Genomic DNA, 17,681 nt, shown 5'->3' with positions numbered 1-17,681 from the left:
ACAGCATAATGCAACTTAGTGCAACACAATGCAACTTACCGTACAATATAATGCAACACAATGCAACTTACCGTACAATATAATGCAACATACCATACAACATAATGCAACACAGTGCAACACACCATACAACATAATGCAACACAGTGCAACACAATGCAACATACCATACAACATAGTGCAACACAGTGCAACACAATGCAACATAGTGCAACACAGCATAATGCAACTTAGTGCAACACAATGCAACTTACCGTACAATATAATGCAACACAATGCAACTTACCGTACAATATAATGCAACATACCATACAACATAATGCAACACAGTGCAACACACCATACAACATAATGCAACACAGTGCAACACAATGCAACATACCATACAACATAGTGCAACACAGTGCAACACAATGCAACATACCATACAACATAGTGCAACACAGCATAATGCAACTTAGTGCAACACAATGCAACTTACCGTACAATATAATGCAACACAATGCAACTTACCGTACAATATAATGCAACACAATGCAACATACCATACAACATAGTGCAACACAGTGCAACACAATGCAACATACCATACAACATAGTGCAACACAGCATAATGCAACTTAGTGCAACACAATGCAACTTACCGTACAATATAATGCAACACAATGCAACTTACCGTACAATATAATGCAACACAATGCAACATACCGTACAACATAATGCAACATACCATACAACATAATGCAACATAGTTCAATACAATGCAATATAGTGTAACACAATGCAACATACCATGCAACATAGTTCAACACAATGCAACATAGTGCAACACAATGCAACATACCATGCAACATAGTGCAACACAATGCAACATACCATGCAACATAGTGCAACACAATGCAACATACCATGCAACATAGTGCAACACAATGCAACATAGTGCAACATACCATACAACATAGTGCAACACAGTGCAACACACCATACAACATAATGCAACACAGTGCAACACAATGCAACATACCATACAACATAGTGCAACATACCATACAACATAATGCCCCTCTTTAAAAACTGGGGAGCACTATGTTACGTTCGCATAGGCAAGTGAGTATCGGGCCTACATGAACGTGACCCAGATTGATAGGGAGCACCAGGTGAACTATCACAGATTAGCACCTCTCCCTATCTTCTCGAAAGGTAAGTGATCACGGACCTAACAGAGACTGACAATAACTAAGACGCTCACCAAGCATCCCCACATGCATAAGCAGATGGAATTGCTATAATAAGTATGAGTTATTGGTTCATATACTGGCCAAGATACTTAAACCCGCAAGCCACTGCAAGGCTCCACGTTGTTGAGTGGGTCCCTACACTACCAAGACAACTAAAGCGAGATTTGCATACCTATGATACACCAATCACACCAAAAGCTGCAGAGAAAAGGCAACAAGACACAATTTACACAGAAGGCAGCATAGCCAAGGAAACATGACTTCTCACCCTGGACACTCAGCAGACACTGAAAGGAGCTGGTGTATATATATGAGCATAGACCCTGGGGATTGGCTAACCTGAGCAAACCACACCCAGCCAGCTAAATTAACCACCTGTGGAGCTGTGCTGCTAGATACACTGAGGGAAACAGATTCCAGCACAGCACAACCCTAACAGTACCTACCCTTTAAAAAAAAAGGGGGCCACTGGACCCCTAAGGCATAAAAAAGTTTTGCAACTCCTCCAAACAACGCACGTGTACAGGATTTATCTAAAAAGGACCCGACACCGAGGCAAAAATGGCAAATAGGGATGAGTAACAAATGGTGCACCTATAAACAGGTCCACTGCGCCTTACACAACCGGCCTCAGTCACAGAAGTCTGCAAGGAAAAGTGCACAAGCCCAGAGGAGAAAAGATGGCAACCCTCCCTACTGACACAACGTCTCATAGGACTTATCCATATGGGCCTAGTACAGGACATACAGCAGGAGAAAGCCTAAAACACAGGTACATACACACAGGGAACCGAAACAAAAGGTAAACTGCGAACACGACTTGGACAGAGCAGGGCAGTCTGAATCCTTCAGACTGAGCCCACCTCGCAGCGAAGCACTCGTCTCCAAAGGGACGACCCCACTATCTTCCGCGAGGACTGGACAGGGGTCCGAGGGGAACCAGAGTACTGCAACCAAGGAACAAACTGACAAAACAAAGCCCTAAAATCCACCTACCATGGACAAAGGGGACAGGCTACAGATCGACCGTCTGCACACCAGCGGATGGTTAGACATACAGAACAAGAACCGGGCATCCAACAACCAGTGGACAGGGGGATCAGACAGATAGACAAGACCCTAAAACCAATAGCAGATGTTAATGCAATAAATACCAGGTATTAGTTGACATTTTGATCAAAATATGGAAGCTAGCGGGCCACTTCATGGCTCCAGACTATACCGCTAGTCCCTACACTAACCAGGAGTCCAGCGACACAACCAAACAAAACCACAAGACATAAACCTTTCTTGCAGCAACCAAACACAGAACCTGCTCACACAACATACAAAGAGAGAATGAGATCATCTGTTGTATCACAGATCCCAAGAGACGGAAGTGACACTAGCGTCACGTAATTCAAAATCTCTTCTCATTCCAGAAATCGTGCCACCCGTCCAGAACCTGACACTGGGCGTCAACGGCTTACACTGGATAAAGCCCATCCAGATATTGTCAGACATATGCTTCCAGTACGAAGTCAATATCCAGTCCAAGAGCAGAAATTATACGGTATATTTTTAAAAAAATCAAAGCTGGCGAATAACATGGAAATATTAAAGTTGTACAAAGGAGCAGTATTATAACAGTTATATTTTTGTACATAGGAGGCAGTATTATAGAATATATTCTTGTATATAGGGGGAAGTATTAAAGTAGTTATATTCTTGGACATAGGAGCAGTATTATAGTAGTTATATTCTTGTACATAGCAGCAGTATTATAGTAGTTATATTCTTGTACATAGGGGGCAGTATTATAGTAGTTATATTCTTGTACATAGGGGGCAGTATTATAGTAGTTACTTTCTTGTACATAGGGGGCAGTATTATAGTAGATATATTCTTGTACATAGGGGGCAGTATTATAGTAGTTATATTCTTGTACATAGGGGCAGTATTATAGTAGTTATATTCTTGTACATAGGAGCAGTATTATAGTAGTTATATTCTTGTACTTAGTAGGCAGTATTATAGTAGATATATTCTTGTACTTAGGGGACAGTATTATAGTAGTTATATTCTTGTACATAGGGGCAGTATTATAGTAGTTATATTCTTGTACGTAGTAGGCAGTATTATAGTAGTTATATCCTTGTACATAGATGCAGTATTATAGTAGTTATATTCTTGTACATAGGAGGCAGTATTATAGTAGTTATATTCTTAAACATATGGGACAGTATTATAGTAGTTATATTCTTGTAGATAGGAAGCAGTATTATAGTAGTTATATTCTTGTACATGGGGGGCAGTATTATAGTAGTTATATTCTTGTACATAGGAGCAGTATTATAGTAGTTATATTCTTGTACATAGGAGGCAGTATTATAGTAGTTGTATTCTTGTAGATAGGAAGCAGTATTATAGTAGTTATATTCTTGTACATAGGGGGCAGTATTATAGTAGTTATATTCTTGTAGATAGGAGCAGTATTATAGTAGTTATATTCTTGTACTTAGGAGCAGTATTATAGTAGTTATATTCTTGTACATAGAGGGTAGTATTATAGTAGTTATATTCTTGTACATTGGGGAGGCAGTATTATAGTAGTTCTATTCTTATACATAGGGGGCAGTATTATATTAGTTATATTCCTGTACATAGGGGCAGTAATATAGTAGTTATATTCTTGTACATAGGGAGCAGTATTATAGTAGTTATATTCTTGTACATTGGGGACAGTATTATAGTAGTTATATTCTTGTACATAGGGGACAGTATTATAGTAGTTATATTCTTATACATAGGGAGCGGTATTATAGTAGTTATATTCTTGTACATAGGGGCAGTATTATAGTAGTTATATTATTGTACATAGGAGGCAGTATTATAGTAGTTATATTCCTGTACATAGGAGTAGTATTATAGTAGTTATATTCTTGTACATAGGAGGCAGTATTATAGTAGTTATATTCTTGTAGATAGGAAGCAGTATTATAGTAGTTATATTCTTGTACATGGGGGGCAGTATTATAGTAGTTATATTCTTGTACATAGGAGCAGTATTATAGTAGTTATATTCTTGTACATAGGAGGCAGTATTATAGTAGTTGTATTCTTGTAGATAGGAAGCAGTATTATAGTAGTTATATTCTTGTACATAGGGGGCAGTATTATAGTAGTTATATTCTTGTAGATAGGAGCAGTATTATAGTAGTTATATTCTTGTACTTAGGAGCAGTATTATAGTAGTTATATTCTTGTACATAGAGGGTAGTATTATAGTAGTTATATTCTTGTACATCGGGGAGGCAGTATTATAGTAGTTCTATTCTTATACATATGGGGCAGTATTATATTAGTTATATTCCTGTACATAGGGGCAGTAATATAGTAGTTATATTCTTGTACATAGGGAGCAGTATTATAGTAGTTATATTCTTGTACATTGGGGACAGTATTATAGTAGTTATATTCTTGTACATAGGGGACAGTATTATAGTAGTTATACTCTTATACATAGGGAGCGGTATTATAGTAGTTATATTCTTGTACATATGGGGCAGTATTATAGTAGTTATATTCTTGTACATAGGGGGCAGTATTATAGTAGTTATATTATTGTACATAGGAGGCAGTATTATAGTAGTTATATTCCTGTACATAGGAGTAGTATTATAGTAGTTATATTCTTGTACATAGGAGGCAGTATTATTGTAGTTATATTCCTGTACATAGGAGCAGTATTATAGTAGTTATATTCCTGTACATAGGAGGCAGTATTATAGTAGTTATATTCTTGTAGATAGGAAGCAGTATTATAGTAGTTATATTCTTGTACATGGGGGGCAGTATTATAGTAGTTATATTCTTGTACATAGGAGCAGTATTATAGCAGTTATATTCTTGTACATAGGAGGCAGTATTATAGTAGTTGTATTCTTGTAGATAGGAAGCAGTATTATAGTAGTTATATTCTTGTACATAGGGGGCAGTATTATAGTAGTTATATTCTTGTAGATAGGAGCAGTATTATAGTAGTTATATTCTTGTACTTAGGAGCAGTATTATAGTAGTTATATTCTTGTACATAGAGGGTAGTATTATAGTAGTTATATTCTTGTACATTGGGGAGGCAGTATTATAGTAGTTCTATTCTTATACATAGGGGGCAGTATTATATTAGTTATATTCCTGTACATAGGGGCAGTAATATAGTAGTTATATTCTTGTACATAGGGAGCAGTATTATAGTAGTTATATTCTTGTACATTGGGGACAGTATTATAGTAGTTATATTCTTGTACATAGGGGACAGTATTATAGTAGTTATATTCTTATACATAGGGAGCGGTATTATAGTAGTTATATTCTTGTACATAGGGGCAGTAATATAGTAGTTATATTCTTGTACATAGGGAGCAGTATTATAGTAGTTATATTCTTGTACATTGGGGACAGTATTATAGTAGTTATATTCTTGTACATAGGGGACAGTATTATAGTAGTTATATTCTTATACATAGGGAGCGGTATTATAGTAGTTATATTCTTGTACATATGGGGCAGTATTATAGTAGTTATATTCTTGTACATAGGGGGCAGTATTATAGTAGTTATATTATTGTACATAGGAGGCAGTATTATAGTAGTTATATTCCTGTACATAGGAGTAGTATTATAGTAGTTATATTCTTGTACATAGGGGACAGTATTATAGTAGTTATATTCTTATACATAGGGGGCAGTATTATAGTAGTTATATTCCTGTACATAGGGGCAGTAATATAGTAGTTATATTCTTGTACATAGGGAGCAGTATTATAGTAGTTATATTCTTGTACATTGGGGACAGTATTATAGTAGTTATATTCTTGTACATAGGGGACAGTATTATAGTAGTTATGTTCTTATACATAGGGAGCGGTATTATAGTAGTTATATTCTTGTACATATGGGGCAGTATTATAGTAGTTATATTCTTGTACATAGGGGGCAGTATTATGGTAGTTATATTATTGTACATAGGAGGCAGTATTATAGTAGTTATATTCCTGTACATAGGAGTAGTATTATAGTAGTTATATTCTTGTACATAGGAGGCAGTATTATAGTAGTTATATTCCTGTACATAGGAGCAGTATTATAGTAGTTATATTCCTGTACATAGGAGGCAGTATTATAGTAGTTATATTCTTGTAGATAGGAAGCAGTATTATAGTAGTTATATTCTTGTACATGGGGGACAGTATTATAGTAGTTATATTCTTGTACATAGGAGCAGTATTATAGTAGTTATATTCTTGTACATAGGAGGCAGTATTATAGTAGTTGTATTCTTGTAGATAGGAAGCAGTATTATAGTAGTTATATTCTTGTACATAGGGGGCAGTATTATAGTAGTTATATTCTTGTAGATAGGAGCAGTATTATAGTAGTTATATTCTTGTACTTAGGAGCAGTATTATAGTAGTTATATTCCTGTACATAGGGGCAGTAATATAGTAGTTATATTCTTGTACATAGGGAGCAGTATTATAGTAGTTATATTCTTGTACGTTGGGGACAGTATTATAGTAGTTATATTCTTGTACATAGGGGACAGTATTATAGTAGTTATATTCTTATACATAGGGAGCGGTATTATAGTAGTTATATTCTTGTACATAGGGGCAGTATTATAGTAGTTATATTATTGTACATAGAAGGCAGTATTATAGTAGTTATATTCCTGTACATAGGAGTAGTATTATAGTAGTTATATTCTTGTACATAGGAGGCAGTATTATAGTAGTTATATTCCTGTACATAGGAGCAGTATTATAGTAGTTATATTCTTGTACATAGGAGGCAGTATTATAGTAGTTGTATTCTTGTAGATAGGAAGCAGTATTATAGTAGTTATATTCTTGTACATAGGGGGCAGTATTATAGTAGTTATATTCTTGTAGATAGGAGCAGTATTATAGTAGTTATATTCTTGTACTTAGGAGCAGTATTATAGTAGTTATATTCTTTTACATAGAGGGTAGTATTATAGTAGTTATATTCTTGTACATTGGGGAGGCAGTATTATAGTAGTTCTATTCTTATACATAGGGGGCAGTATTATATTAGTTATATTCCTGTACATAGGGGCAGTAATATAGTAGTTATATTCTTGTACATAGGGAGCAGTATTATAGTAGTTATATTCTTGTACATTGGGGAGGCAGTATTATAGTAGTTCTATTCTTATACATAGGGGGCAGTATTATATTAGTTATATTCCTGTACATAGGGGCAGTAATATAGTAGTTATATTCTTGTACATAGGGGGCAGTATTATAGTAGTTATATTATTGTACATAGGAGGCAGTATTATAGTAGTTATATTCCTGTACATAGGAGTAGTATTATAGTAGTTATATTCTTGTACATAGGGGACAGTATTATAGTAGTTATATTCTTATACATAGGGGGCAGTATTATATTAGTTATATTCCTGTACATAGGGGCAGTAATATAGTAGTTATATTCTTGTACATAGGGAGCAGTATTATAGTAGTTATATTCTTGTACATTGGGGACAGTATTATAGTAGTTATATTCTTGTACATAGGGGACAGTATTATAGTAGTTATGTTCTTATACATAGGGAGCGGTATTATAGTAGTTATATTCTTGTACATATGGGGCAGTATTATAGTAGTTATATTCTTGTACATAGGGGGCAGTATTATGGTAGTTATATTATTGTACATAGGAGGCAGTATTATAGTAGTTATATTCCTGTACATAGGAGTAGTATTATAGTAGTTATATTCTTGTACATAGGAGGCAGTATTATAGTAGTTATATTCCTGTACATAGGAGCAGTATTATAGTAGTTATATTCCTGTACATAGGAGGCAGTATTATAGTAGTTATATTCTTGTAGATAGGAAGCAGTATTATAGTAGTTATATTCTTGTACATGGGGGACAGTATTATAGTAGTTATATTCTTGTACATAGGAGCAGTATTATAGTAGTTATATTCTTGTACATAGGAGGCAGTATTATAGTAGTTGTATTCTTGTAGATAGGAAGCAGTATTATAGTAGTTATATTCTTGTACATAGGGGGCAGTATTATAGTAGTTATATTCTTGTAGATAGGAGCAGTATTATAGTAGTTATATTCTTGTACTTAGGAGCAGTATTATAGTAGTTATATTCCTGTACATAGGGGCAGTAATATAGTAGTTATATTCTTGTACATAGGGAGCAGTATTATAGTAGTTATATTCTTGTACGTTGGGGACAGTATTATAGTAGTTATATTCTTGTACATAGGGGACAGTATTATAGTAGTTATATTCTTATACATAGGGAGCGGTATTATAGTAGTTATATTCTTGTACATAGGGGCAGTATTATAGTAGTTATATTATTGTACATAGAAGGCAGTATTATAGTAGTTATATTCCTGTACATAGGAGTAGTATTATAGTAGTTATATTCTTGTACATAGGAGGCAGTATTATAGTAGTTATATTCCTGTACATAGGAGCAGTATTATAGTAGTTATATTCTTGTACATAGGAGGCAGTATTATAGTAGTTGTATTCTTGTAGATAGGAAGCAGTATTATAGTAGTTATATTCTTGTACATAGGGGGCAGTATTATAGTAGTTATATTCTTGTAGATAGGAGCAGTATTATAGTAGTTATATTCTTGTACTTAGGAGCAGTATTATAGTAGTTATATTCTTTTACATAGAGGGTAGTATTATAGTAGTTATATTCTTGTACATTGGGGAGGCAGTATTATAGTAGTTCTATTCTTATACATAGGGGGCAGTATTATATTAGTTATATTCCTGTACATAGGGGCAGTAATATAGTAGTTATATTCTTGTACATAGGGAGCAGTATTATAGTAGTTATATTCTTGTACATTGGGGAGGCAGTATTATAGTAGTTCTATTCTTATACATAGGGGGCAGTATTATATTAGTTATATTCCTGTACATAGGGGCAGTAATATAGTAGTTATATTCTTGTACATAGGGAGCAGTATTATAGTAGTTATATTCTTGTACATTGGGGACAGTATTATAGTAGTTATATTCTTATACATAGGGAGCAGTATTATAGTAGTTATATTCTTGTACGTAGGGGCAATATTATAGTAGTTATATTCTTGTACATAGAGAGCAGTATTATAGCAGTTATATTCTTGTACATAGGGGCAGTATTATAGTAGTTAAATTCCTTTACATAGGGGGCAGTATTATAGTAACTATATTCTTGTACATAGGAGGCAGTATTATAGTAGTTATATTCTAGTATTTAGTGGTCTAATTTTGTTCTTTAAAATTACAAATAGTTTATTAAAACAGAAATGGCATAATACAAAGCGTGTAATAATCTTTTTTTCTGATTTTCGTGGCAGGTTACAATAGTGAATACCAGCTACATAAATGAGGACCTGCATAAAGTGTCTAGTACACAGCTCGTCCGTGTGAGAGCAGTTGGACAGAAGCCATGTTGGCCTGACAAACGTAGTCAGTGGACGGAAATTATACAGATTGGGGAAGGTATAAGGATCATAGATAACAGTAAGATATTAGAAGTCTGTGATAAGCAGCTTCTTGATATGAAACGTGTAATCTTTTATGGCAATCATATTGCTTAATAAAGTATATAAAAAAAGCATATTGCTAGTGAACCCCTATTGAACTAGTGTAAGCATACCACAGCCACGAAAACTCAAAGTAATATCAAGTTTTTTCTGATTCCCTTAGGTATTGACAGCAGTGATTATCTTGGGATCATTGTGTCAGTCTGTGTCATTGTTACATGCATCATTGTATTTCTTCTGTGTGTTAGGTAAGTAGATATACCTGTAGAATAATAATGATCATAATAATGTGCTATAATAATAATAACTTTATTTGTATAACGCCAACATCTTCCGCAGCGCTTACATAGACAGGGGGGAATACAGAAAGACAAAAAATACAAAAATTACAGAACCGCGGTTACATAGTAATCGGTTAATGGAAACAATAGGGGTGCGGGTCCTGCTCCAACGAGCTTACATACTACAAGTAATGGGGTGATACAGAAGGTAAAGGGGCTGGAGATGTGCACGGTATGGCGAGGTGGAGAGTGAGCGATGTTATACACATAGACAATAGTCAGATATGGTTGGGACATCGAAAACCAATATATCGAAATAACGATATATCGCTAATGATTTGGCGATACTTTTCATCGATATTGTTAAGTCCGATATATCGGTAACATCGATAGTTTAAGGCGATATAATACCGATTTTTGTAAAGTAGTAACTAGAGATGAGCGAACGCGTTCGTCCGAGCTTGCTATTCGTGCGAATATTAGGGTGTTCGGGATGTTCGTTATTCGTAACGAACACCATGCGGTGTTCTGGTAAATTAAACTTTCTTCCCTGAGACGTTAGCGCTTTTTTTTGGCCAATATAAAGACAGGGAAGGCATTACAACTTCCCCCTGCAACGTTTAAGCCCTATACCACCCCCCTGCTGTGAGTGGCTGGGGAGATAAGGTGTCCGCCTGATATGAAAGTCTGCCCCTCCCGCTGCTCGCTATGGATGCATTCTATATGCGCTCAATGGGGCCAGCGGCAGCAGCGCTGACCCCATTGAGAACATATAGAAGACAAATCCTTCTTCTCTGGCACAGCTGTAACAGCTGTAGCAGAGAAGAACGATGTTTGCCCATTGAATTCAATGGAACCGGCAATACAGCCGACTCCACTGAATGCAATGGGCTGCCGGCGATCGCAGGATGAATGGTCGGAAAGGGGTTAAATATATAACCCCTTTCCTGCAATTCATCCAGAAATGTGTTACACTAAAAATATATACCGGCGTTTAAGGCGACGGGGCGTATAAGACGACCCCCCAACTGTCACCTTATACGCCGGTAATACAGTGGAGCAAAGAATAAAAAGCATTACTTACGTTTTTAGATGATCTGCGGTGCTCCTGCAGGCTGTCACTCCCTCCTGGTCCACGGCAGACAAGCTTTCTCCACGAAAGACTTTAAATCCCTGCCTCCAGAAGCACATGTGCCTTCAGCCAATCACAGCCAATGACAATGATGTCATTGAATGGCTGTGATTGGCTGTGTTTCTGGAGGCGGGGATTTCAAGGCTTGAAATCCCCGCCTCCAGAAACACAGCCAATCACAGCCATTCAATGACATCATTGTCATTGGCTGTGATTGGCTGAAGGCACATGTGCTTCTGGAGGCAGGGATTTAAAGTCTTTCGTGGAGAAAGCTTGTCTGCCGTGGACCAGGAGGGAGTGACAGCCTGCAGGAGCGCCGCAGATCATCTAAAAACGTAAGTAATGCTTTTTATTCTTTGCTCCACTGTATTACCGGCGTATAAGGTGACAGTTGGGGGGTCGTCTTATACGCCCGGTCGCCTTATACGCCGGTATATATTTTTAGTGTAACACATTTCTGGATGAATTGCAGGAAAGGGGTTATATATTTAACCCCTTTCCGACCATTCATCCTGCGATCGCCGGCAGCCCATTGCATTCAGTGGAGTCGGCTGTATTGCCGGTTCCATTGAATTCAATGGGCAAACATCGTTCTTCTCTGCTACAGCTGTTACAGCTGTGCCAGAGGAGGACGATCTTTATGCTGACAGTGGGGGGGGGGGGGGGGGGGGCACTCTTGCCGCTATTGTGGCTTAATAGTGGGACCTGTGAACTTGAGATGCAGCCCACCATGTAGCCCCTCGCCTGCCCTATCCGTCACTGTGTCATTCCCATCACTTTCCTGAATTGCCCAGATTTTCACACATGAAAACCTTAGCGAGCATCGGCGAAATACAAAAATGTTCCGGTCGCCCATTGACTTCAATGGGGTTCGTTGTTCGAAACGAACCCTCGAGCATCACGGGAAGTTCGTTACGAATAACGAACACCCGAACATTTTGGTGTTCGCTCATCTCTAGTAGTAACGTGTCTTGTTGTCCGGTGACCAGATGTTCTTTCTTTACATTTCGCCCTTCCCTTTCTGTTGGTACAGGATGTAGTTTTGCTCGCGGCACTAATGAACTTATAAACAAGTTCTAGAAACTTTTGGGAAGTGTGAGGTGACTCTTTGTCACCAATGAGGTTTGCTCCAGGCAGAATGACTCTCAGAAGAAGTGGGGTCTTAGGCGCCTTTTCCACATTTGTTTGTTCATCGCGTTAGACGCAGGCTCTGAACGCTTGCGTCTAACGCGATGGCTGTGGGCAATGCTTTCTAAGTGGGCTGCGCTGAACGCACGAAGGTTGCATCCAGAAAAGGAGACACGACATGTCGTGTGTTCAGCATCTAATGCGAACGCAGTGCCCATAAAAAAGATAGGAGACCCATCTAATGCAATTACAATTGCGTTCGGGGCACTGCGTTCGCGTTACCAGGCCCTGCATTGTTTACAAGTTGCCATGGAGACCGTTGGTCCCTCAGCGGCAACTTTAAAAAATGCAAGTCACGCAGCCCCACAAACACACACACACAGATCATGCCCACATACCATCAAAACTTTCTTTGTACTTAAATATGCCCCACCCCCAGGTCGTTTAGGGGACTATTCCTTTAAAATATGGAGGGCAGACACCAAAATCTTTGCAAAAATCATCGCTTCCTGATTGCAACCCCTTGTGCCAGGGCTAATTCATAGAGATCAAGTGGGGTTTGTCTCGGGCCGAGAGGCGCGTGACAATACCATAAAGACCTTGTCGCTGATTGGAAGGGCCCAGCGGGAGGGAACTCCCCTATGCCTTCTTTCGGTGGATGCCGAAAAGGAATCTGATCGAGTGGACTGGAACCTCTTAAATGCCAACCTCCAAAAAGTGGGTCTGGGGCTTGGGCTATGAAGTTGGATTTTGGCACTGTATAATGGCCCCACCGCACGAATACAAGTCAATGGCAGACTTTCATCCCCGACAGACATTGGCAATGGCACGAGGCAGGGTTTCCCCCTGTCACCCACCCTTTATGTCTTAGTCATGGAGTCCCTTGCAAACGCCATAAAACAGAATCCAGACATAAAAGGCTTCCCAACTCCATGCTCAGAGCACAAAATAGCGTCGTTCGCGGACGACCTACTCGTTTACCTGACTAGCCCCCAAACTAGCCTCCCAGCTATATTACAGGAATTCAAAACATATAGCCAATTTACCAACTTTAAAATAAACATAAACAAATTAGAAATTCTAAATAGAACCCTTCCTGCCCCGGAAGTCACCCTCCCAAAATCTAGATTCCCTCTGAAATGGAAAGACAACCATATCAAATACCTGGGTATCAATATCTCCACCAAGTTGGAGGACTTGTTCAGTCTAAACCACGGGCCCCTCTGCTCCTCGTTGGGGAGGGACCTGGTGAAGTGGCGATCCCTGACCCTGTCGTGGTTTGGCAGGATTAACGCGATAAAAATGAACACCCTTCCCAGGTTTCTCTATCTATTCCAGACCTTACCGATTCAGGCACCAAAAAGCTTTTTCACACGCCTTCGAAGAGCTGTAGTGAAATTTGTATGGAATAGAACAAGATCCAGGCTGAGCTATAAAATCTTAACCCCCCCCCAAAAAAGGGTGGGAGGGGTGGGGCTTCCCGACCTCGCTAAATACCATAGATCAGCATTGAGTAAGTGCGTACTGGACTTAATGCTCAGGAGATCATCGAAACGATGGGTGAAACTTGAGCAAGACTCAGCCCTTTTAAAGTGCAAGGCGTGTTTTGGCTAAGACGGGCCTCGGACAACGAGGGATTGTGGTTTCCCTGTTCCTGGAGACTATCCTGAAGTAATGGGATGGCTTCGCAGTAAAAGAAGGCCGAATCTCGGTGCCCGGCCCCTAGACACCTCTGGTAGGTAACCCGGACTTCCCATTGGGTTCACAAGGCCTGCCCCTCTTAGGCAGGACCGGGATTCCCGTCCCCAGAATTAGAGACGTCACCACAATGGGTGGAATTAAACCACTGGAAACACTGTTGGGAGAGGGGGGACCAGTAGCCGATGTGTGGTTCCAATATTTACAGCTAAGCCACTTTATCCACTGACAAGACCGGCTCTCGGAGGTCACGCGACAGTCCACCACTTTTGAGGATATGTGCGCTACATCCCCTGAAATGAAAGGGTAGATCTCCCCGGTCTATGACATATTGGTGACCGGGGAGGCGCTAGACGGCGGGGTGAGTTTTAAGAGAAGCTGGGAGAGGGAGCTGGACCGGCACCTTGAAGAAAGCGACTGGTCCAGATCTCTTGTCTTGGCTCATAAGATGTCCATCTCAGGCAGACACCATGAACTGAACTACAAAATCCTATCTAGGTGGTATTGCACTCCGGCACACCTAGCCAAGATGTATCCAAATGTTAGTAGTGCTTGCTGGAGATGCCTAAATAACCTAGGATCGATGTTACACATCTGGTGGTCCTGCCCTTTATGGAACGAGGTAAACACACTATATAACAAACTTTCCGCTGTGGAGGTCTCTTTCTCCCCAGAGATTGCCCTCCTTTCCGCCATTCCAGGCCCTATAGCCTCGATCAAGAAGGGGCTGCTTAGATTCTTTCTCCTAGCAGTGAGACAGGTGATACCACAGTTGTGGAACACTACGACGACCCCTACGCGTTTAATGTGGGTAAAAGCCATGGACGACATTAGATATATGGAAGAACTGAGAGCTAGAGACTACACTAAATTTGCTAGCCACTACTCTACATGGGCGACTTGGATTAACTTTTGTTCCTCTGCTATTTTCGACTCGTGGTTGGTGAATGGCGTAATACCGCCTTAAATACAATAAATACAATCAATTTGTGACACTACCTTGGATGAAGCCCACACTTGGGTCGCCACCCCCGGGCTGAAAAGCCCTATTTTTTTTTTCTTTTTTCCTTCTCAAGAGCCGTTAGTGGTCCCCCCTTGTTCCCTGTTCCTACCTAACACATACCCTAACCCCCCTCTCCACCTCCAGTGCCCTACCTCCCTTTCCCTCTCTCTCATCTTATCTTCCTCTTTTTCTTCGCTTCTCTTTCTCTCCTCTTCTCTCCTCTCTGTGCACCAAACAAGGTAGCAGTATTGACAAGATATGTGTCTCGGGACTCGGGTGGACTTATCTTTTTGATCCCCCCGTACCTGAGACATACATTCAGGCACAAGAAAATAAGAGTTTGGTACCTAGTTTTAATTTGCCAACAACGCCTAAGACACTCATTGTCTGAAGCCGTTCTGGGATTTCCCAGAAAGGAGAGCTGTTGATGTTCAAACGAAAGATGATAAGAATCACCGGACACCTTAAGGTGCCCTTTTGAATCCGTTTACTCTTTGTCCTGTTGATAGAGATATCCGTAATTCAATTTTGCAGTATTCTGTATTTTTGATGTATATTCAATAAAATATATATTGAACCATAAAATATGGAGGGAAATATGTCCACCCTACTCCAATTTGTACCAGCTTGGTAGAAAACATCTTTCTGTAGTTGCTACTTCGGTTCCTGCAGAAAGAATGTTTTCAAAAGCTGGTGAAATTCTGTCTGCTCGAAGGAGCATTTCGAAGGGAGAGCATGCCAGCAAATTAATATTTCCTGGCTCATTAGATAACGATTATTGGGGCCAATTATAAAAATCTTCTTTTCATAGACCTAATTTTATTATATGTTTCATCTGTAATTTTTTATTTTTATTTGTATCTTTAATATATTTTCCTGTTATTAATAGTTATAAGTTAATAATACATTCAACAGTTTAAAGTTTTTAAAGAAAACTATAATTTTGTTGATTGTTGCTTTATTAAGCCTAGACCTGTTTTATTTTTATACAGCATTTAAAAAAGTCGATATATCAAAATATCGATAGTTTTCCACCGATATTTTACATTAATCGATAGTTTGTTCAGCAATAGTTGATACTATCGACTATCGATATTTTTGTGTCGATGTCCCAACCCTAGGTCAGACATTTAGCCGTGTGACGGCAGGATCGGTATGACTCCTGGGGCAGTTGATGGTGGCTAGCAGGGATTGCAGTCAATAGGTCAGGGAGCATGTTATCAGGCGGAGTACAGAGGGGTTTGTTTAGGGAATATGGTATGCCTCCCTGAGGGGTACGTTTTTAGAACACACCTGAAGTTTTGTAAGTCCATGATTGCCCGGATAGCCTTTGGTAGTGCGTTACAGAGGACCGGTGCTGCTCTGGAGAACTCTTGAAGGCGGGAATGAGAGGCTCAAATTGAAAGGGTGCTCAATCTGGTTTCGTTAGCAGAGTGGAGGACCCAGGCTGGGTGATGGATTGAGATGAGGGAGGCAATGTAGGGTGGCACTTTATGGATGAAGGTAGTCAATTTAAATTGAATTCTGTATTTAACTGGCAGCCAGTGCAGTGACCGGCACATGGCAGAGGCACAAGAGTGGCAACAGTGAGCATTTTTAGCGTGTCCATGGTGAGAAAAGAGCAGATTCTTGCGATGCTTTTGAGATGCAGCTGACATGTTCAGGCCAGAGATTGGATGTAGGGGATAAAGAAGAGATTGGCGTGGAATATGACCCCAAGGCAGCGGGCATGCTGTATAGGAGTTATGGTGGCGCCACACACTGAGATGGAGATGTCAGGAGGAGGTTGGTTAGTGGAGGGCGGAAACACCAGTAGGTCAGTTTTAGAGAGGTTTAATTTTAGGTAGAGAGAGGACATAGTGTTAAAGACATCGGACAGACAGTCGGTGATGTTTTGGAGGAAAGGTGAAGAGATGTCACAGGAAGAGGTATATAGCTGGGTGTAGTCAGCGTAGAGGTGGTATTGGAGGCCAAATCTCCTGATGGTTGGTCCAATAGGGGCTGTGAGATGAAGAAAAGGAGGGGGCCGAGGACCGATCCCTGGGAGACCCCAACAGCAAAGGGAAGAGGAGGGGAGGTAGAGCCAGCAAAGCAGACTCTGAAGGAGCAGTCAGATAGGTAGGAAGAAAACCAGGAGAGGGCAGTGTCCTTTAGGCCGATGGAGCGAAGCATACCGAGGAGGAGTTTGTGGTCAACAGTGTTGAATGCTGCAGAGAAGTCGAGGAGGATCAGTAGGGAGTAATCGCCACTCGATTTGGCTGTCAGGAGGTCGTTTGACACCCTTGTAAGGGCAGTTTGTGTCGAGTGTAGGGGTCAGAAACCAGACTGTAGAGGGCCAAGAAGAAAGTTTTCTGATATATAGCTTACAAGGTAAGAGTAAATCAGGCATTCTAGTAGTTTGGAGATGAAGGGGAGATTAGAGATGGGTTGGTAGTTGGCAGCATCGGTTGCGTCAAGAGTCGACTTCTTTAGCAGTGGGGATATGATGGAGTGTTTAAAAGAAGGTGGAAAGATGCCAGAGGTCAGAGAGAGATTGAATATAGTGGTGAGATGGGAGATAACCACTGGGGAGAGGGTCACTAGCGCAGGTGGTGGGGCGAGCAGAGGAAAGCA

At 39.7% G+C, this 17,681-nt stretch overlaps 1 protein-coding gene across 3 annotated transcripts in view; it reads left to right on the top strand.

Moving 5' to 3' along the window:
- IL5RA (interleukin 5 receptor subunit alpha) overlaps positions 1-17,681 on the top strand; it is a 104,851-nt gene that overhangs the window by 82,671 nt on the left and 4,499 nt on the right. For all 3 annotated transcript variants that reach the window (XM_066596951.1, XM_066596952.1, XM_066596953.1), the window contains 3 exons: positions 2,660-2,790; positions 9,638-9,782; positions 9,990-10,074. In XM_066596951.1, the coding sequence (XP_066453048.1) occupies positions 2,660-2,790; positions 9,638-9,782; positions 9,990-10,074 (361 nt within the window). The remainder of the gene's footprint in view (positions 1-2,659; positions 2,791-9,637; positions 9,783-9,989; positions 10,075-17,681) is intronic.

Source organism: Eleutherodactylus coqui, chromosome 3, assembly GCF_035609145.1.
Source record: "Eleutherodactylus coqui strain aEleCoq1 chromosome 3, aEleCoq1.hap1, whole genome shotgun sequence".
Classification (NCBI taxonomy): Eukaryota; Metazoa; Chordata; class Amphibia; order Anura; family Eleutherodactylidae; genus Eleutherodactylus; species Eleutherodactylus coqui.
This window is presented reverse-complemented; position numbering and strand designations above follow the sequence as displayed.